Source organism: Danio rerio, chromosome 9 (genome assembly GCF_049306965.1).
Source record: "Danio rerio strain Tuebingen ecotype United States chromosome 9, GRCz12tu, whole genome shotgun sequence".
Taxonomy (NCBI): Eukaryota; Metazoa; Chordata; class Actinopteri; order Cypriniformes; family Danionidae; genus Danio; species Danio rerio.
Genome location: NC_133184.1, coordinates 17,439,323 through 17,457,173, shown reverse-complemented (window position 1 = coordinate 17,457,173; position 17,851 = coordinate 17,439,323). Strand labels below are relative to the sequence as shown.

Genomic DNA, 17,851 nt, shown 5'->3' with positions numbered 1-17,851 from the left:
TGAGAAATGTTAAAGAAATACTTAAGCTGTTGCTATATATTAAAAAAAAAAAGTGGGGGAGATGTAATATATGTATAGCTGTAAGGATCCAAAATATCAGACCATAAGAACTGTTATGGAATTTCATGAGACAAGATGCAATGTTCCAATAGATTTTCTAATCTGAGAAGTGATGAAGAAACCAACTGTTCCACTGTTCTATTCAAATCACTGTTGACAATGCAATCACAGGCTGGAGAAACAGAGCTACTCAACAGCAGGGGGTAATGCGAAGAAGTCCCCCTTCTCCTTCCACTTAAACCCCCCTTCTTGACCCTTATGTTACCTTCTGATTAGAGCACATTTCACATAAAATGTTCAAGGTTTTAATATGGTGTATCTTGCATCACTATATTCATGTTTGGTATCATTTTAAATGTCTCTGTGTGATTGGTAAAGTGGTCTTAAGTTTACAGTAATATTTTACTGGTATATGTTGATTTGGTTTTTGACTTCTATAAGATCTTGATAAGATGCTCTCCCTCCTAAGAGATGGTTAAGTCCTCAAATTGACCAGGTCAGGGTTTCTGTGACACTTCTATTGTCTTGAATTTATGGCTGTTTGTTTTGACTTGAGTATATAAGGTAAGATGTGCTTTAGGACAGGGGGAGATCTTGTAAAAAGACACCCCATTGCAGCATCTCTGAGACTTATGCTGCAATGTATTTCTGTGGTCAGGTATGCATCTCTTAACTCTTTGATTTATCTTTGATAAATAGATGTTGTATTGTTACAGTCTCACCTCTGAATTGGCTTCCTGATGATTTATTATGTAATTGGCAGAATACAATTTTACCTGACAAATAAAATTTTAAGTTTTGATTAATTAGTTTTGCGAATTCATTGTATCCAGTAGATTATGTGGAGTCTCGTTACCCTTATCGTACGGCATAATCGAAATTGATTTAATTGGCGCATTTGATTATTCGTAGCCATTGCGTGCCGATAACATGTAGACCTTTTAATCATTCGACCACTGGGAATAGCAAGTTGTATGGGCTTGGCTAATGATCTGTTTTTTTAAGACTAGGTAAGCGTTAATGCGACCAGCTTATTCAAATATAGTTAATCCTGCATCCTCTGACTATTTTCAGAGTGCCGACATATTGTCCGTGAGAAGAAACGCAAACCCGGGGCGTGGAACTCTGAGCGACGTAGGTCCCTAATGAACGTACAATTAGAATATCGGACCTCAGAAAATATCAAAACTCTAAATTAAATCATAAATGATGAATGTGATCCGTTCTTACAATTAGAAATATTATCTAAATTTTAGGATAATTTAAATTGGAGTCAGATTGAATTCGGAGTTAATAAATTAATATAAATAAATTCTAATAAATAATAAAATTATTTTCATAAGCACTAGAAAAGGCTTACATGCATTAAACCTTCGACCATGCTGTTAGTTTCGTCATTGAGCTAATAGATGGACTCCTACAGTTGGTGACGGTCCCTCCGTGATCTGCCAGAAAGATTAAGGCGAGTGATGTCTTTTCAGTGCAATATGCAAAAGAAATGCTCCGAAAAGAGGTTTGAGTTTCTCTTCTTCCAACTACTGGGGTAAGTCAATTCTTATTTGCCTTTTAGAAGTGTTGAGGGAAAGATAAATGCATCCCATATAGACACATTTTGTAGAATGAGTCGGAAATGCTCAATATTAGATCGGAGTCCGTTACTCCGTGGGGCTGAGAATTAGACAAAACCACATTCCTTTCAGGGATATAATAGCAGCAGTGTAGCAGAAGAAGTACTAAAAGCTCAAAAATCTACGATCTCTTTAAGAGATTGCATTACAAATGGAATAATACCATCCAGATTTTATTCTGATACTCAACAGAGAGCTCCAAATTAACACCTAAATTCTAAATATAATAATTTCCAAATATTATAATTTCTAAATATAATAATTTATAATAGTTTCTTGAATATGTTGCAATAACTTTGCAACTTCGAAAACAAGCAGCAGTTATATTTTAAGAATTTACAAAAAGTTGTAATCAGATGAACTGAAAATTCTTGCTAGAATCTTTTGTATGTGAATGTAAAGAGGGCATATACAGTACTTTTAAATTTATAAATAGGAAACATCCAAAAGAAAAACTCTCTCCAAACAGAGAACATTAGACCTGATATTTTCTTTAGAATTTGAATTCTTAAAGAAGTAATTTAAAACATTCACATATCAAAGAAGATCTACTAAAGAATGCTTTTCTGCTAACATAGCTCAAAATAAGAAAAGTGTGATTAACTCACAAAAATCTTTAACCCGAGCAATGATTGACTTGTGCTTTCAAGCAGTATGTGCTTGCATTTCACTAAATGCAAGTTTACGACTGGCTCCCAGTGTAACTTGATCCGGTGCACACAACTGAAGCACATGGTCAAATCAGAAGCAAGACTTCTTAAAAGATCAGTAAGTTAATGTTCAGTTTCTCTGATTACTCAGCAGACTCTACAGGGTACAGTAATAAAATTTATTCTAAATTCGTTCCATTTTAAGATAATATAACTTATCATAACAACATCATGATATTTTATATTACCACAGCCTATAATGGCATTTAATTCTCAAAAATGATTCAGCATAATTTAAGAAGGGAAAAGAAAATCGAATAGGTGTAAAATGGATAAAGGCAGGTTACAAGAAAAAGAGGATCTTTATTAATGTTACAGCATTAAAAAAGAAGTAAGTAGATAAGAGGGAAAACTGAAAGGAAAAATAACAAGAATGAATTTCTTAATCTTCTAATTATGCGAGAGTCTTTAATGAGAACTCAAATTGCCCAAAATTTGCCAGCTAAACTGATCGACCTGATTAGATTAAAAATACTCTCGGTAAATGTCAACCCACGATAGTAATGACTTTATTAGTTAACTAGGCAGGGTTATAGGCTGATTGCGTTTTCATATTTGTAATTGTGTTGGACACTTTTTCATTTCCATAAAAACATATAATAATTGTTTGTGTTACTAAAAGTACACCTATAATTTAGTTCACACGATTGTCTTACTATAAATGAGAAACAATTATGTTTTTATGGTAAATATGCTTATCTCCTTAAAGTGGAAAGCTGTACTATCCTCAATATAGTTGCAGTTTAAACCACAAGCAGGAGTACAGTATTAGCCATGAGGCTAAAGTTTATTTCATAATTACATTAACAAAGAAAATGTACTCATTACAGAAGTATATTGGCCTAAACTTTGCAGTTTACCTAAAGTTGCAACTAAGTAACAAGGGGAGGTACATATCTGTTTTTTTCCCTTGGAACTTTGTGGTAAAATTATTTTAAACTAAATCATCCCTCTTTGGGAAAACCACCTAGTATTGACATTTAATCAGGAGATTAATTTAATAGGGCATGTAATCAAAGTTGTGTGCAATATTAACTTTGGCAGAAATCTATGTATAAAATACAGAGATGTATATTCAAATTTGATCTGCATTTTTAAATTTTCATTGCTAAATAAAAGCACAGCATCCAAATTGATGAACTGATGCTTCGAACACAGATCTGACCAGTGTGAACAAAAAATATCTCAGTAAATCTGAGTTTTATGAAACTCACATTATGGCAGACTGAAAGTTCAAATGCAAAATAAATTTTAAACAACATGCCCAGATTTAAATACTAATGCTCAGTTTATCTGAACCTTATGCTTTACAAAAACATGATCATGATAATGAGATGTCTTTGTAAACCAACATAAATTCTAATGGCATTTAATTTGATGCCAAAATTCTCTTTGGCTAAGACCATAAATGGAAAATTAAAATAGTTCCATCTATTTTAATATAATTTGTGTAAAGGCTCAGATAAAACTGTGTTTCTCTCTGCATTTATTTCACCATTCAGGTGGATTGCTGCCTAAACCTGCCTGTAACCAGACAGGACACACAGCTTGATATGAGATGGGTGATAAAGGTATAAGAGGCCAATCACACTTCACACCACAAACACATTAACACATGTCTTTTTCCATGGCCTCCCAGTATACTGCTGGATCCAAACTTTGCAACACAGATTGTGATTAAACCTCACCCATCTCATGCACACAAACACACGCAACATACATTACTGCAACCTCACAGTATTTTTAACTGGTATAAGTCGACTATCCAGGTTAAAAATAATTTATATCATTCAAATATATCATACATGATTCAGCTCATACATATAGGACAATGTGGAAATATTACTTAAATATCAATTGTGATAAACAATTTTGTAACTTTATGGTTTTTCAAATTGCTGTGTATTAATGTAGTAATGTGCAGTAAATTTGTTCATGGCTACAGTCACATATCAAACTATTTCACTTGTGAATTAGCAAAATCTAAATGAGACTACTAGTCTCTTTGGACAAAATGTTTAATTCATTCATGTTCATTTATTAGCCCTGTTGGAAAAATAGTAGGGCCCACTATTTTCCAACAGTGACTATTGAAAACTCAAAATTGATAAAAACAACTAAATCTAAAAATGCAGGCACTAGCAGTTTAACCAAATTCTTAACTATACCTGCATTATTGAATGTGACTTTAGCCTGTACATTGAATACACGAATGAGAAAAGTTTACCTGAAGATGTTAAATCTTACTTTGTTTGAATTTTCATTCTTCGGTTAATCTGGTTAAACCTTAAATCTGCATTAATGTTTTTTTCAATTGAACCATTTATATCGTCAATTTTATGATTTTAATTGTGAAATTGTGTATTTTTATTATTGATGTTTTATATATTTTTATTATGCATACCACTGGTAAAAAAAAAACTGTTTATATTGGTTTTGCACCTGTCCTGAAATTTACTCATATCAAATACTTTTTCTAAATTACATTGCCATCATGGGAGTGAAGCATCTGCGGATTTATTACTATTAAATTTAGGACTTATTAAGATCTTATTTACCTCTCACACTTAGAACATGGTTATTGTGTTTTGTGTTTACCCATTCCACAGTGATGCAAAGGACATTGATATTCAACTATTGCATGGTCATTCAAATGTTATCCAGCTGTCTCCTAAACAGTAGAGCATCATTAGTGATATTGTTCCTTAACCTGAAAAATATGAACTGCCCTGTGAACCTCACCTTATGTTTGATGCTAACAAAGGTTTTTCCAGTGGAACAGATAATGACCAGGGGAGGATCTAATGCACATGAATGGTTCTCAAAGTGCAATGAGACTTGCAATATATTTGATCACACATTGAACTTTGTCATCCTATGGACTGAATACCACCTTAAATGGACACAAATGCGACGAAGCTGATGGCAGAAATGCCTGAGCAGTCACTTGAGCCCAAGCTCAACACCGTATGTCTACAACTAAAGAGACTGTGGGGTTCAGCAACATAACTCCATTTTAATGTTGAAGCTGCTTTTAATGTTGTGATTTCAGGTGATGACATCGCTACTACAATGCTATACTACAACTACCAACGCTCGCCAAAGCCATCTAAATGATCTTGTGTTCCCTTAGAGACTGCTCAGAATTGCTCCAAGGGACCAGGGGAGGACTGTAAGGATCCAAAATATCAGACCATAAGAACTGTTATGGAATTTCATGAGACAAGATGCAATGTTCCAATAGATTTTCTAATCTGAGAAGTGATGAAGAAACCAACTGTTCCACTGTTCTATTCAAATCACTGTTGACAATGCAATCACAGGCTGGAGAAACAGAGCTACTCAACAGCAGGGGGTAATGCGAAGAAGTCCCCCTTCTCCTTCCACTTAAACCCCCCTTCTTGACCCTTATGTTACCTTCTGATTAGAGCACATTTCACATAAAATGTTCAAGGTTTTAATATGGTGTATCTTGCATCACTATATTCATGTTTGGTATCATTTTAAATGTCTCTGTGTGATTGGTAAAGTGGTCTTAAGTTTACAGTAATATTTTACTGGTATATGTTGATTTGGTTTTTGACTTCTATAAGATCTTGATAAGATGCTCTCCCTCCTAAGAGATGGTTAAGTCCTCAAATTGACCAGGTCAGGGTTTCTGTGACACTTCTATTGTCTTGAATTTATGGCTGTTTGTTTTGACTTGAGTATATAAGGTAAGATGTGCTTTAGGACAGGGGGAGATCTTGTAAAAAGACACCCCATTGCAGCATCTCTGAGACTTATGCTGCAATGTATTTCTGTGGTCAGGTATGCATCTCTTAACTCTTTGATTTATCTTTGATAAATGGATGTTGTATTGTTACAGTCTCATCTCTGAATTGGCTTCCTGATGATTTATTATGTAATTGGCAGAATACAATTTTACCTGACAAATAAAATTTTAAGTTTTGATTAATTCTGGAGTTTTGCGAATTCATTGTATCCAGTAGATTATGTGGAGTCTCGTTACCCTTATCGTACGGCATAATCGAAATTGATTTAATTGGCGCATTTGATTATTCGTAGCCATTGCGTGCCGATAACATGTAGACCTTTTAATCATTCGACCACTGGGAATAGCAAGTTGTATGGGCTTGGCTAATGATCTGTTTTTTTAATACTAGGTAAGCGTTAATGCGACCAGCTTATTCAAATATAGTTAATCCTGCATCCTCTGACTATTTTCAGAGTGCCGACATATTGTCCGTAAGAAGAAACGCAAACCCGGGGCGTGGAACTCTGAGCGACATAGGTCCCTAATGAACGTACAATTAGAATATCGGACCTCAGAAAATATCAAAACTCTAAATTAAATCATAAATGATGAATGTGATCCGTTCTTACAATTAGAAATATTATCTAAATTTTAGGATCATTTAAATTGGAGTCAGATTGAATTCGGAGTTAATAAATTAATATAAATAAATTCTAATAAATAATAAAATTCTTTTCATAAGCACTAGAAAAGGCTTACATGCATTAAACCTTCGACCATGCTGTTAGTTTCGTCATTGAGCTAATAGATGGACTCCTACATAGCTTTAAGAACTATGTGATGACATTGAGAGGTAAGGGGTTAATACGACCCGTGATGCTTTGCGACTTCTTCACATGTTTTCAGCTAGAATAAAGGTGATCCTGTTGCTCTGTTAAGTCAAGTGTGTTCATTAAACTATTACAGTTTTATTCATGTACAGTGTGCAACAGTCCTGGCTTTATTTAACACTTTTATTGTTTAAATGTTGTGTTTAGAAACGTTATACATTTTTGGTTTATTGTGTAAAAACGTTTAATGTAAACCAAAGACAAGTCACTTTTCCAGGTAGGCACTGAATGATTGCATATAAATTCTAAAGCTTACAGACTACAGGAGCTACTCTGAAAATCAGTGGCTGCTGTCAACTGTTTGGTTTGCAACATTCTTAAAAATATCTTCTTTAATGATCAGCAGAAGAGAGAAATCTAGGACAAGGCTTAAGTCTTGTCTGAGAAACTGGGCAAAATAGATATGTGATACTGCTTGCAACACTGGTCTGTACAATGTATGTTTAAAGTGAATTTTTAAAAATATTTATTTAAATGTTTCTCCTGAACCCCTTTTTTTTATAGATCCTATACCTTGATGCTGCTGAAAACAACAAGGCATCAACTGCTTTCTTATTCGTCCTGGAGGGTGTTCACAAACATGGGTGGACTTCAAGGTAAGAACACTTAATACGTGTCGTTTGTGTAATATCTTAAAGTCTTTTTTAGAGTCAACATCTTAACTACATGTTGTGTGATATCAGTGTGTGGTACTATATTTGCACAAAGCAAATTATGTGAATTATGATATATTGAATTCTTCACAAATGTGAGTTATGGTATTTTTAAATCTTGCAGTGTTCTGTCTTTATAAAAAGTGACCTATGTTTATACATTTTCAAAGCTAATGACTTTAATATCCAGTTGCAAATATTTCTTTGAATGAAACCTAACTTTGAATGAATATTCCCTAAATCTTTTCCAATGTACGTGGTGACCAGGGAGTTGAAAACGTGAACATTGCGCGTTGCATGTTCTCAGTACGAGGAACTGGTCGAGGTAGCTTCATTGCCGGAAAAAGCGTTCACAATCAAAGGTGCAATTTTATGTTATTTTTGTTGGGGTCCAACAACCACTAGCTTGATAACATTTTTCAGACATGTTAATGTGTAGCATTACATTATACCATAGTCTGTTTGCTGTTTTGTAAGCATACTAAACAAAAATCTTTTTTTTTTTTTTTTAAAGAATTGAGCACCTGTGGTGTGATGTTTGGTCAGCTGTCACTTCAAAATATTATGAAATCCTGCATGCAATGGTAGATGGAGTGCCTGATTTATTAAATGAATTACACCTCTTTTGTGTGCACTACACAATTCTTCCATGGCTGAAATCTGACCTGAAGTGCTTCATTATGAGCTGGAACAACCATCTATCATAACATAAGATCAAAAATCTTTCACCAAATCAGCTTTGAAACATAGGAAAGTTGCAGACACCAGTGATTGAGCCAGATGTAGAGGTATTCTTTATTCATCTCTAAAATTCTTAATTTTATCACCCTTATTTCTTAAAGATTTTAAGTTATTTTTGTGTGGATCTTAAGGTATTTAATGTAATGTCTTTATTACAACAAAAGCGCTTCAGAAGCATGGTAGCAGACTTCTTTGTAAATGTGCCTAACTTGATCACTTGTGATGTGTATACATTGAAAACGCATCTTTATATGGTCAGATTTGACCATAAAAATTTATTGACAGTATTTCAAAAGAGCTGAAAACTTTTTCACCTATTTAATGTTTCTTTGATTTTGCAGACATTGGAGCGTTTGTATCAACAGCAAACTGATACTGACCCAGAAGATGGTGTGGTGGTTCCAGAGATCTAGTGCCCTTTATCTAAACAGAGCCTTGCTCTTGTGGAAATATAAATTTCTATCAACTAATTCCAAATGAACAGTAATCTACGTATAACTGAAAAGTTATATTCTCTGGTTTTTAATTATATAATTTCATTAACATCCCAGCTAGGAGGGACATTTAACCTTTATCTCTCTCACTACAGGCTAAGCCAGTGATGCAAATGCTTTAAACGACTCTGTCTTTGTCTTCGGGTGTTGCTTTTATGCTACAGAAACCCTATGTTGATTAACTTGTGTGGTCAGTAGCTGGGCTGTTTTTTAACACCTATGCCATGCTGACTCCAACTCTTAATTTGCATGCTCTGTTTAGCCATATCCCCTCCTCCTAAGAACACAATATAGCCATGAAATCTTTGTCTCAATTCAGACTAATTCAGACTTGTGTGAGACTTGTGAGAGACTTGTAAAAGAACTTGCAGACTGCGGACCTCTAGTAGGCTCTTGCAGACACATTGGACATCTTAAAGACGCTGTATGACTGCAGATTAACCAACACGTCTCAATAAAGGAATTCTGCTTGTTTCGAGTCTCCTGGACTGGGTTCTCTCTTCTTTTCACTCATTTATTTTATTTTTTTACAACAACTTGGTGCCGTGACCCGGATAGAGACTGAAATCCTCAAATTCTCAACAATTTGCCACAAAAGACTGAAATCCACCTGGAATTCAACTTGAACCTTCAAGATCAAGGAAACTTCTTCAGACGGAATCTTCAGCTCAACGGCAATTTGAAGTCACTCAGCGGACGTCACAAATTCTCAACTATTTGCTGACTGCAACCCTGATGAACATTAAAGTTACCTGAATACAAAGATCAGATCACTCCAGACTGAATCTTTTCAGCTCAACCTCGATTTGGTGAGTTTCACTCTATCAAAAGAACCATACAGACCAGTCTATACACATGGTTATTCTCTGCTCCATCAGAGAAAAGTTAACAAACAGCTGCAGGGTTTGTTTAACAAAAAGTTATTCTCTATTTCAATAGAGAAGTAACAGTTTTATCCTCTGTTCAGACAGAGAAGTAAAGCCTTACGTGCTATTTTTCTTTTAAAAAGCTATCCTCTCTTTAGAGAAGTTAAGCCTTATGCGCTATTTTATTTTATTTTGTTTAACCTCTGTTCAACCAGAGAAGTTTAAGTTTAGCTATACAAGCTAACTGATGTTATCTCTTGTTCAGGCAGGAAGTTTTAGCAACATGTGCTAATATTGTTACCCTCTGTTTCGCCAGAGAAGAAATTACTACACTTTCATCTGAAAAGTTTTAGTATTTTTACTTTGTGATAATAAGCTCACAAAATGTTCAGACAGAATACAAGACTGATCACTACAACTGAAAAAGGTAGTTTAAAAACTCCTTTATTGTCAGATCAGGATTTCAAATCGCTGCTACGACAGCACATGGACTCAATAACAGAGTCAGTCAGACTAAATTTGACAAAGAAATTTAGCATTGACCCAGATGATGTTTGGACATTAGATGAATGCAAGAAAGTGCTCGATGCATGCATTCGCAAAAACAATGTAAAAGGCATTATCTGCTGCTACAGAGAATTCAGTTTATCTCGAGCTAAACAACAAGCTCAAGCTAAATCAGAATTTGAAAAACAGATCCAAGAGCTTCATGCTAAGATAACCTCATTAACAAAACAACTGAACCTCAAGAAATCAAAAACTGACATTGAGGAGATTAGTCAGCCTGATAATAAACATCCTGACTTACAAATTGTCTCTGAAAAAGACATTTCCATCCAGTCAGATAGCGATTTACCTATAGGCTCAGTAAAGGTTTGTGGTGCCAGAAGATCTAAGAGAACTGAGAGTTCACACAACAACACTTCTGTTGTTCAAATTCAAACCGTTTCCAGAACACTAGGACCTAGAGAAATAGACAGATTATCTCAAAGCTTACCATCAGCACGCACAAATTTTTCAGAGTTTAGCAGAGCACTAATCAGCAAAATGCGTCTTTATGACATGTCATTAACAGAAGTCACGTAGCTAATGTCTCAAATTCTCACTGAATCTGAATTCAACAGTTTTGAGCATACTGTGACCTCTAAATTACAACATGCCAGTAAGGATGATTTGAGAGAGGGTGTTTTGAAAGCTCTAAAGAACATTGTTGGCCCAAAGATTGACTGGTCAAAAGTTACTTGTTGTGTGCAAAGGAAAGATGAATCTGTGAATGAATTCACTGAGAGATTTTGTCAATCCGCCATAACTTACAGTGGATTAGCTGATAATTCGGACAGTGTGCTAAATGATAAGGGACCCCTAGTCCGCATCTGGTCAGATGGCCTTGCAACTGAATACAGACAAGCTTTGCCATTTCTTAACATCACCTGGTCTTCCACCACTCTCAGAAATAATATGAACAGTTTAGCTTTGTGGGAAAGAGACTCTTACATCAAAGACAGAGTCAGATTTGAAGCAGCCGCCACTAAGGTCAACACAGAAAAGACATCAAATCACAAATGTCTTAGGAAAAATATCTGTTGTCATTACTGTGGTAAAAAAGGACATTGGATGAGGGAGTGTAGAAAGAATAAAAATAATTTTAAAGAGATGAACAGGGTAAATCAACTTCTGAACTGTTTGCTAAATGCTCTCAACATACCCCTCCCCTCATCACTAAATCCATTGAGCTGTCCACAAAGATGCTAACCATTTTTGGCTGTGAGTGCTTAATGTCCCAGTTCATTTACAATTAAGATGAAAGACTCTTTGTAAAAAGACACAAAGGAAACTTCTTCCTTTTTATTGGGGAACTCTGCTTAAGTCCACTTACAGCCTTAAATGTGTTTAGCACATTTTCCAATCACTACCCATTCAATGTTATGATGTCTGATAGGACTGATATTTATTGAATGATAGTTTGTGTCTCACATTTTAAAAGTTTGCCCACCACACTCAGGGACAGAACAGGACACACAAACCAGTGAGGAGCCCAGGGCAGAACTGAAAGCAACAGGCTTCAGGGGCCGCACCCTGTGGTGAAGACTCCCTTTTTCCCCATTTATCCTCACCTCACTGTTTTATAGGTGTCATAACTTTAAGATTAGGAGACAGAAAATACACAACACTACACGATCATCAACTTAACACCACTATACGATCACCTGAATAACTAGACACATGAACTGTATGATCATACAAGTCTATGCATGAATACTGCTGGTCTGCTGTTTCCGTGTTTTCTTGTGTGCAGGTAAACACAAACACTGCATCTTCTCAAGAAACACTCTGAACTAGAACATCACTACGGAGATCCAGGAATGACAGGAAGTCATCAGATCAACTCTGTGCTGGAGAAGAACCACAAGAAACACACCTCACAAAAGACGGAACACTATTCACAAGCCATGGACTTTCAGAAGATCTGCAGTTTAACTACATGATTTTTTGTGTCATCATGTAGGATTTATGACATTACAACTGATTGTCATAAACGTGTGAACAGTTTTGAAATCTACACTTACATCTACGTAGATATTGAAATGACACAGAATAAGTTAAATGTGCCTGTAACTTTTCAAGTTACATGACTAGAAGATGGGGCTTCTGTTATCAAACAGAAGCCATTGAATAGTTTTGGGAAAGCTTATAAATTTATATTTTTTTGTGAGAGTTTTTAAATAACTCTCAAAGGGGGAACTGTGGAAATATAAATTTCTATCAACTAATTCCAAATGAACAGTAATCTACGTATAACTGAAAAGTTATATTCTCTGGTTTTTTAATTATATAATTTCATTAACATCCCAGCTAGGAGGGACATTTAACCTTTATCTCTCTCACTACAGGCTAAGCCAGTGATGCAAATGCTTTAAACGACTCTGTCTTTGTCTTCGGGTGTTGCTTTTATGCTACAGAAACCCTATGTTGATTAACTTGTGTGGTCAGTAGCTGGGCTGTTTTTTAACACCTATGCCATGCTGACTCCAACTCTTAATTTGCATGCTCTGTTTAGCCATATCCCCTCCTCCTAAGAACACAATATAGCCATGAAATCTTTGTCTCAATTCAGACTAATTCAGACTTGTGTGAGACTTGTGAGAGACTTGTAAAAGAACTTGCAGACTACGGACCTCTAGTAGGCTCTTGCAGACACATTGGACATCTTAAAGACGCTGTATGACTGCAGATTAACCAACACGTCTCAATAAAGGAATTCTGCTTGTTTCGAGTCTCCTGGACTGGGTTCTCTCTTCTTTTCACTCATTTATTTTATTTTTTTACAACACTCTTCTGCAGGGATTTATTGATCCTTGACATCATCGTTGAATAACCGAGAGCTCTATGTCCAGTCACTTGATATTATTCAAAGACTGCTTTAAAATTTCACTTCTAACAAGGAAAACATACAAAAACACATGTAGTTCCATCAGAAATTGAATTTACATGAATACACATGGAACATTTAGGCAAAACTAACTTCATAATGTTGTGCAAATTTAAAACCTTGCCAAGAAAAACTTACAAAAACACATGTAGTTCCATCAGAAATTTAATTCACAAGAATACACATGTAATGTTTATGTAAAACTAATGTCATAGCAATGTTTTGAAATCTTATAAGCCACTCTTTCGAAAATAAAACAAATGACAAAGAGTTGTGTCTATCTCTTTTTTTAAAAGCTCCAAGTTCAATTAAAAGGACAAAAGGACAAAAACGTGTATTAACAAATCTGTTCTACACCCTGTAAAAGTAAGCTCCCTGTTGCACTGCAATTTTCATGTTTTCTTTAAATTCATTTAAACTTGTTGAATGTGCAGTGGGAAATGTTATTGTCTGGGTCCATGCACTGACCACAGGGTAGCAAATTCTGTGGTCTGGCATACGTTCCATGCATGTATGGTCAAATTGAACAGTGGTTTTAAAATATTGTCTTTCTGAAAGAAGCAAATGCACGTGTGCTTGACCAGACAGCCACTGCATTACTTTTGACACACAAAGTGCCTCCTCATCCTCAGGATCTCCATCTAGGGCAGTAAACATATATTATGTATTTAAGCTCTAAAAATAGGCATCTGCCTTTCAAACGTTTTGGAATAACAACAAACTTACCTTCGAGTTCCATAAGAAAATCCTGGAAGTTATTCAAGATTTGCATTTCTTCGCTGTGCTTCAGAGTGCTCTCACTCATTTTGTGGTCAAGATGTGATACGATGTATTGAGAGTCCCCCTGGAAAAACAAGAAAGATGACAAGGTAAGTTAAGAGGGGGAAAAAAAGACATCATCTAAAGAGCATTCTGTATGCAGCACACAAACATTTTCTCTAACACGGTGGTTCTCAATTCCAGTTCTGCAGACCCACTGCACATTTTGTATGTTTCTTTCATCTGACATACTTGGTTTAGTTCATGGAGTGGTCTTATAACTAGCTCATGACCTGAATCAGGTGCGTTAAAAAAAAATAAAATACAAATTGTGCTGGGCTGTGTTTTCCAAAGTAATACAAAACCCAAGTTGATCATAGCTCCATTGGTAACATTGGTTCTACTATCAACTTACAATGCTATTGGGAAACGCAGCCCAGAGCAGTGGGCCCCCAAGACCTGAAATGAGAACCACTGCTTCAACATTTTTTACAGAAGTTATGCACCTCACCTGATCATTGCCACCTTCAAAAACAAAGAGGCCACGGCAAACTTCTTTGTTCTTCTCCATGATATCCACTAGACGGTAAAGTTGGAGACCCTCACAGAGCTGTTGAAGCATACGAGTCCGTCGAGCAGCGGCATGCATTGCAATTGCTCTTTATAGAACAGAAACAAACATTGTTTTACAATCTCATTAGTAAACTCACATTGTTTAGAATATAGACTTAAGGAATGCATAACATGATACCTCTTTATATTCTCCTTGTTTTGCCATGTTATTAACATTATCCACCGTGATGTTTTCAAGGTTTCCACTTAGAAGGTAATTGTAACACCATTCCTGTAAATATCGTGGAGCTGGACCACCTTGCGCGAGACTTACGGCAAATATTTCCCCAGCAACTCTATAACAATAACGAGAAAAAAAAACACAATTTCACAAAAATTGTGAAAAACAATTTCTACAGTCAGCAAGTACATTTTCAACTCATTGTAGGAGCCATTTCTATTCTTTGTTATTTGTGTTGTATGGCACTAGAGAGTGTAATACAACAGCTAAGCTAAAATAATGTTAAAAAAACACCTTTATTATTTATCTACAGAAAAAAGTACTTAAACTTTGCAGACAAACAGGACACTTTGCCTCTGTTGATTAAAAAGCATGTAATGATGTAAAATACACATTAAAAGAAGTAAGAATAATGTCAACCCAAGCAACTAGGTGATTACCTTTTCTTCAGTAGCAGGAGATAAATCGGGTGAATCAGGAGGTAGATTGGACAGCTAGAAATAGACAAAACATTTGACATATTTCCACATGAATCTTACAGAATACTCATTAGGTTTATTTAAACAATTTATCTTACCTCTGGTTCTGAGTCTGAAAGTGTCTCATATTCAGCAGTGTTATGTCTACCTGGAAAAGTGACTTGTCTTTGGTCCTGACCAAGTAGCATTAAAGAGGCCTTATTATGGGTTTCTGAAAATTCCCCTCCATGTAGTGTGTAACACAGCTCTAAGTGAAGTGAAGTATCCAGCTAAGGCTTAAATCTGTAAGAATACAGTGTTTAACACGGTTGATTCATCTATAAAAGAGTCGACTCATAGTGCTTCAAACGAGTCGCCTTGATACCGAGTCATTAGGTGTTTCGCCATGACGTATGAACGAAACCAAGTTATTCACGTGCACGCGCAAATCCGGGAGATTTCAAACCTGAGGCCCCGCCCTCTGACGCAGAAACCCAGACACACACACACACACACACACACACACAAACACACGCACACAAACATGCCGGTCGATTGAAGTCACACTGCAGATGGATATTATATCAAGTCTCTACCTAAAGATGAAACATCAGCATTATAACCAAGCAGTTGGAAACTACTGGAAACTTCTGGAAGCTACATGCTACAAAGAATACTTCATCTGCGTTTGTTAAAGGAAGGATCAGTAAAGAGTAACTTACTGATGGACGTCAGGATGGGTTTCTTCCATTTCTCAAGTGTAAGTACTTGCGATTAAAGTTGTTGCCTCGTTGACTCTAGCTTGCAAATGTATTTAGTTGTGATTTGTTACTTGTAACCGAGTGTACTGTATCAGGTTAACTGGCTATATTCTCTTATCGCGTGCAAAGTCACGTTAAAAACGCGACGCGTGCTGCTTTGTTTATGGAGCTCCGTGGTAGAGGTCTGCATACCCGCGGCTGTCCCCGCGCCAGATTTCTGTGGCACGGGAATAAATTTCCTAATAAATATTGCTATGCGAATAAGAAAGATGTGTCTGCTTGGTGCTTGTGTGTATGTGTGTTAGTGCGCACGCACGCGTGAGAGAGAGAGAGAGATAGAGAGAGAGAGCGAGAGCTTTGTGTGCTTGGTGCTGTGTGTGTGTTTATACAGACAGCTTGGCTGTCTGGACTTTATAGCTGGGTGATTTTTGGTTGTGTTCTCCCCCGCTCTTTAGCGGGATCGGGCGTGGCGGGCAAAAAAAACGGGGCGGGTTCTCAGGCTAAAACCTGGCGGGTGCGGGCGGAAGCGGGAGCGTTGTCGTCCGGAGGTGTGTGTGTGTTTTTGTATGTGTGTGGCAGCTAAAATCCACGCCTACACTATCGAGCATGTATGAACTGTGATTACTTTTTATATTGCTGATTAGCTATTGGGCATTTCACTCTCTGACCGAAGGCAGTCGACCAATCGCGACAGACTGTCATCGGTCCAATCAGCGCAGATTTGCTTCGCGCTAAGGAAGGGTTTGGGAACAAATGAATTACTGGACGATTCATACGGGAGTCGCTGGGATAATAAGGTAAAAATAAATGCAGATTATAAGACCATGAAAGTGTTTTTTGACCTTGCATGCATATTAGACTGTTGTTGGAGACCCTTACAACCAAGATATGACCCTATTTCATGTATAATATGGGCTCTTTAAAAGAAAAGAAGGCAATATCTATTTTATATTGACATCTCTACACTGTATCTTTATATACATTAAACGTTTTTACACAATAAACCAAAAATGTATAACGTTTCTAAACACAACATTTAAACAATAAAAGTGTTAAATAAAGCCAGAACTGTTGCACACTGTACATGAATAAAACTTTTATTAATGTTATTGATAAACATTACTTTAGCAACACGAACTTACTTCAAGCTGCCCTGAGGGACAAGATGAGGTGGAAGATGATGCCGCTCCATGTCTCTCCCGGGAGGTCATCTTTAGAAAGAGCCGACCGTAGGTAAAATACTAACATTAATACTTAACATAAAGCACGACGTATTGCACACCGCAACAACTTTTCGATATGCGCTCCACTGACGTCATCGTCTGTGCTTCCAGGTCAGAGAGCAACTGTCCATCAAAAGCTCATTAGCCAATCAGAGTAGATCGCTTTTAAGCCCGCCTCCATGAGAAGTTTGTGCCAAAACAGCAAACGAAAATTTGCGAAGCCTAAGCGAAAGCTGTGGCAACGCATTCAAAATCCATGATTCGCGAAAACGACTCTTTGAAAATCATTAACAAAGAATGAAGCATATTTGAAGAGCATGTTAAATTCGTGCGACTGAGTTCATTTTTTCGTTTTCATTGTGATTTTCTTCTTTTGCAGTGCCATATTTTTGATCGTTTCTTGGAAAGTTACGTTCAGTTTTGTAAAGTTACGTTCATTCTTATTGGCACAAAAATCATCCCATAGAAGTTCAGCTTCATCTGGCAAAGGAACAACTGACTCTGACCAAACTGCAGCAAACCAAGACCACACTTGAGATCTGACTCCTAAAGAATACGCTTAGACAAGCTGCTCCCTCCACATCAGATAAGGAAGTCTGACATTATTGTGGAGGTTTCAACATTGTCT

General features: G+C 36.4%; 1 protein-coding gene and 1 long non-coding RNA gene across 3 annotated transcripts; one reads left to right on the top strand and one right to left on the bottom strand.

Moving 5' to 3' along the window:
* The first annotated feature begins 6,135 nt into the window (after positions 1–6,135).
* On the top strand, positions 6,136–13,076 carry LOC101883591 (uncharacterized). The gene is made up of 4 exons (XR_224160.6): positions 6,136–7,641; positions 7,966–8,060; positions 8,213–8,486; positions 8,781–13,076. It is a non-coding gene; the product is annotated as an uncharacterized lncRNA (long non-coding RNA).
* A 303-nt stretch (positions 13,077–13,379) lies between these two features.
* si:dkey-14o1.20 lies at positions 13,380–16,843 on the bottom strand. 2 transcript variants are annotated; one of them, XR_012384848.1, is made up of 6 exons: positions 15,359–16,843; positions 15,222–15,275; positions 14,740–14,896; positions 14,500–14,647; positions 13,956–14,073; positions 13,380–13,870 (listed from the first exon to the last, which is right to left on the bottom strand). XR_012384848.1 is itself a non-coding variant. In NM_001423396.1 (4 exon segments), coding segments are annotated over 4 exon segments (594 nt in total).
* Between the last annotated feature and the right edge of the window lie 1,008 nt (positions 16,844–17,851).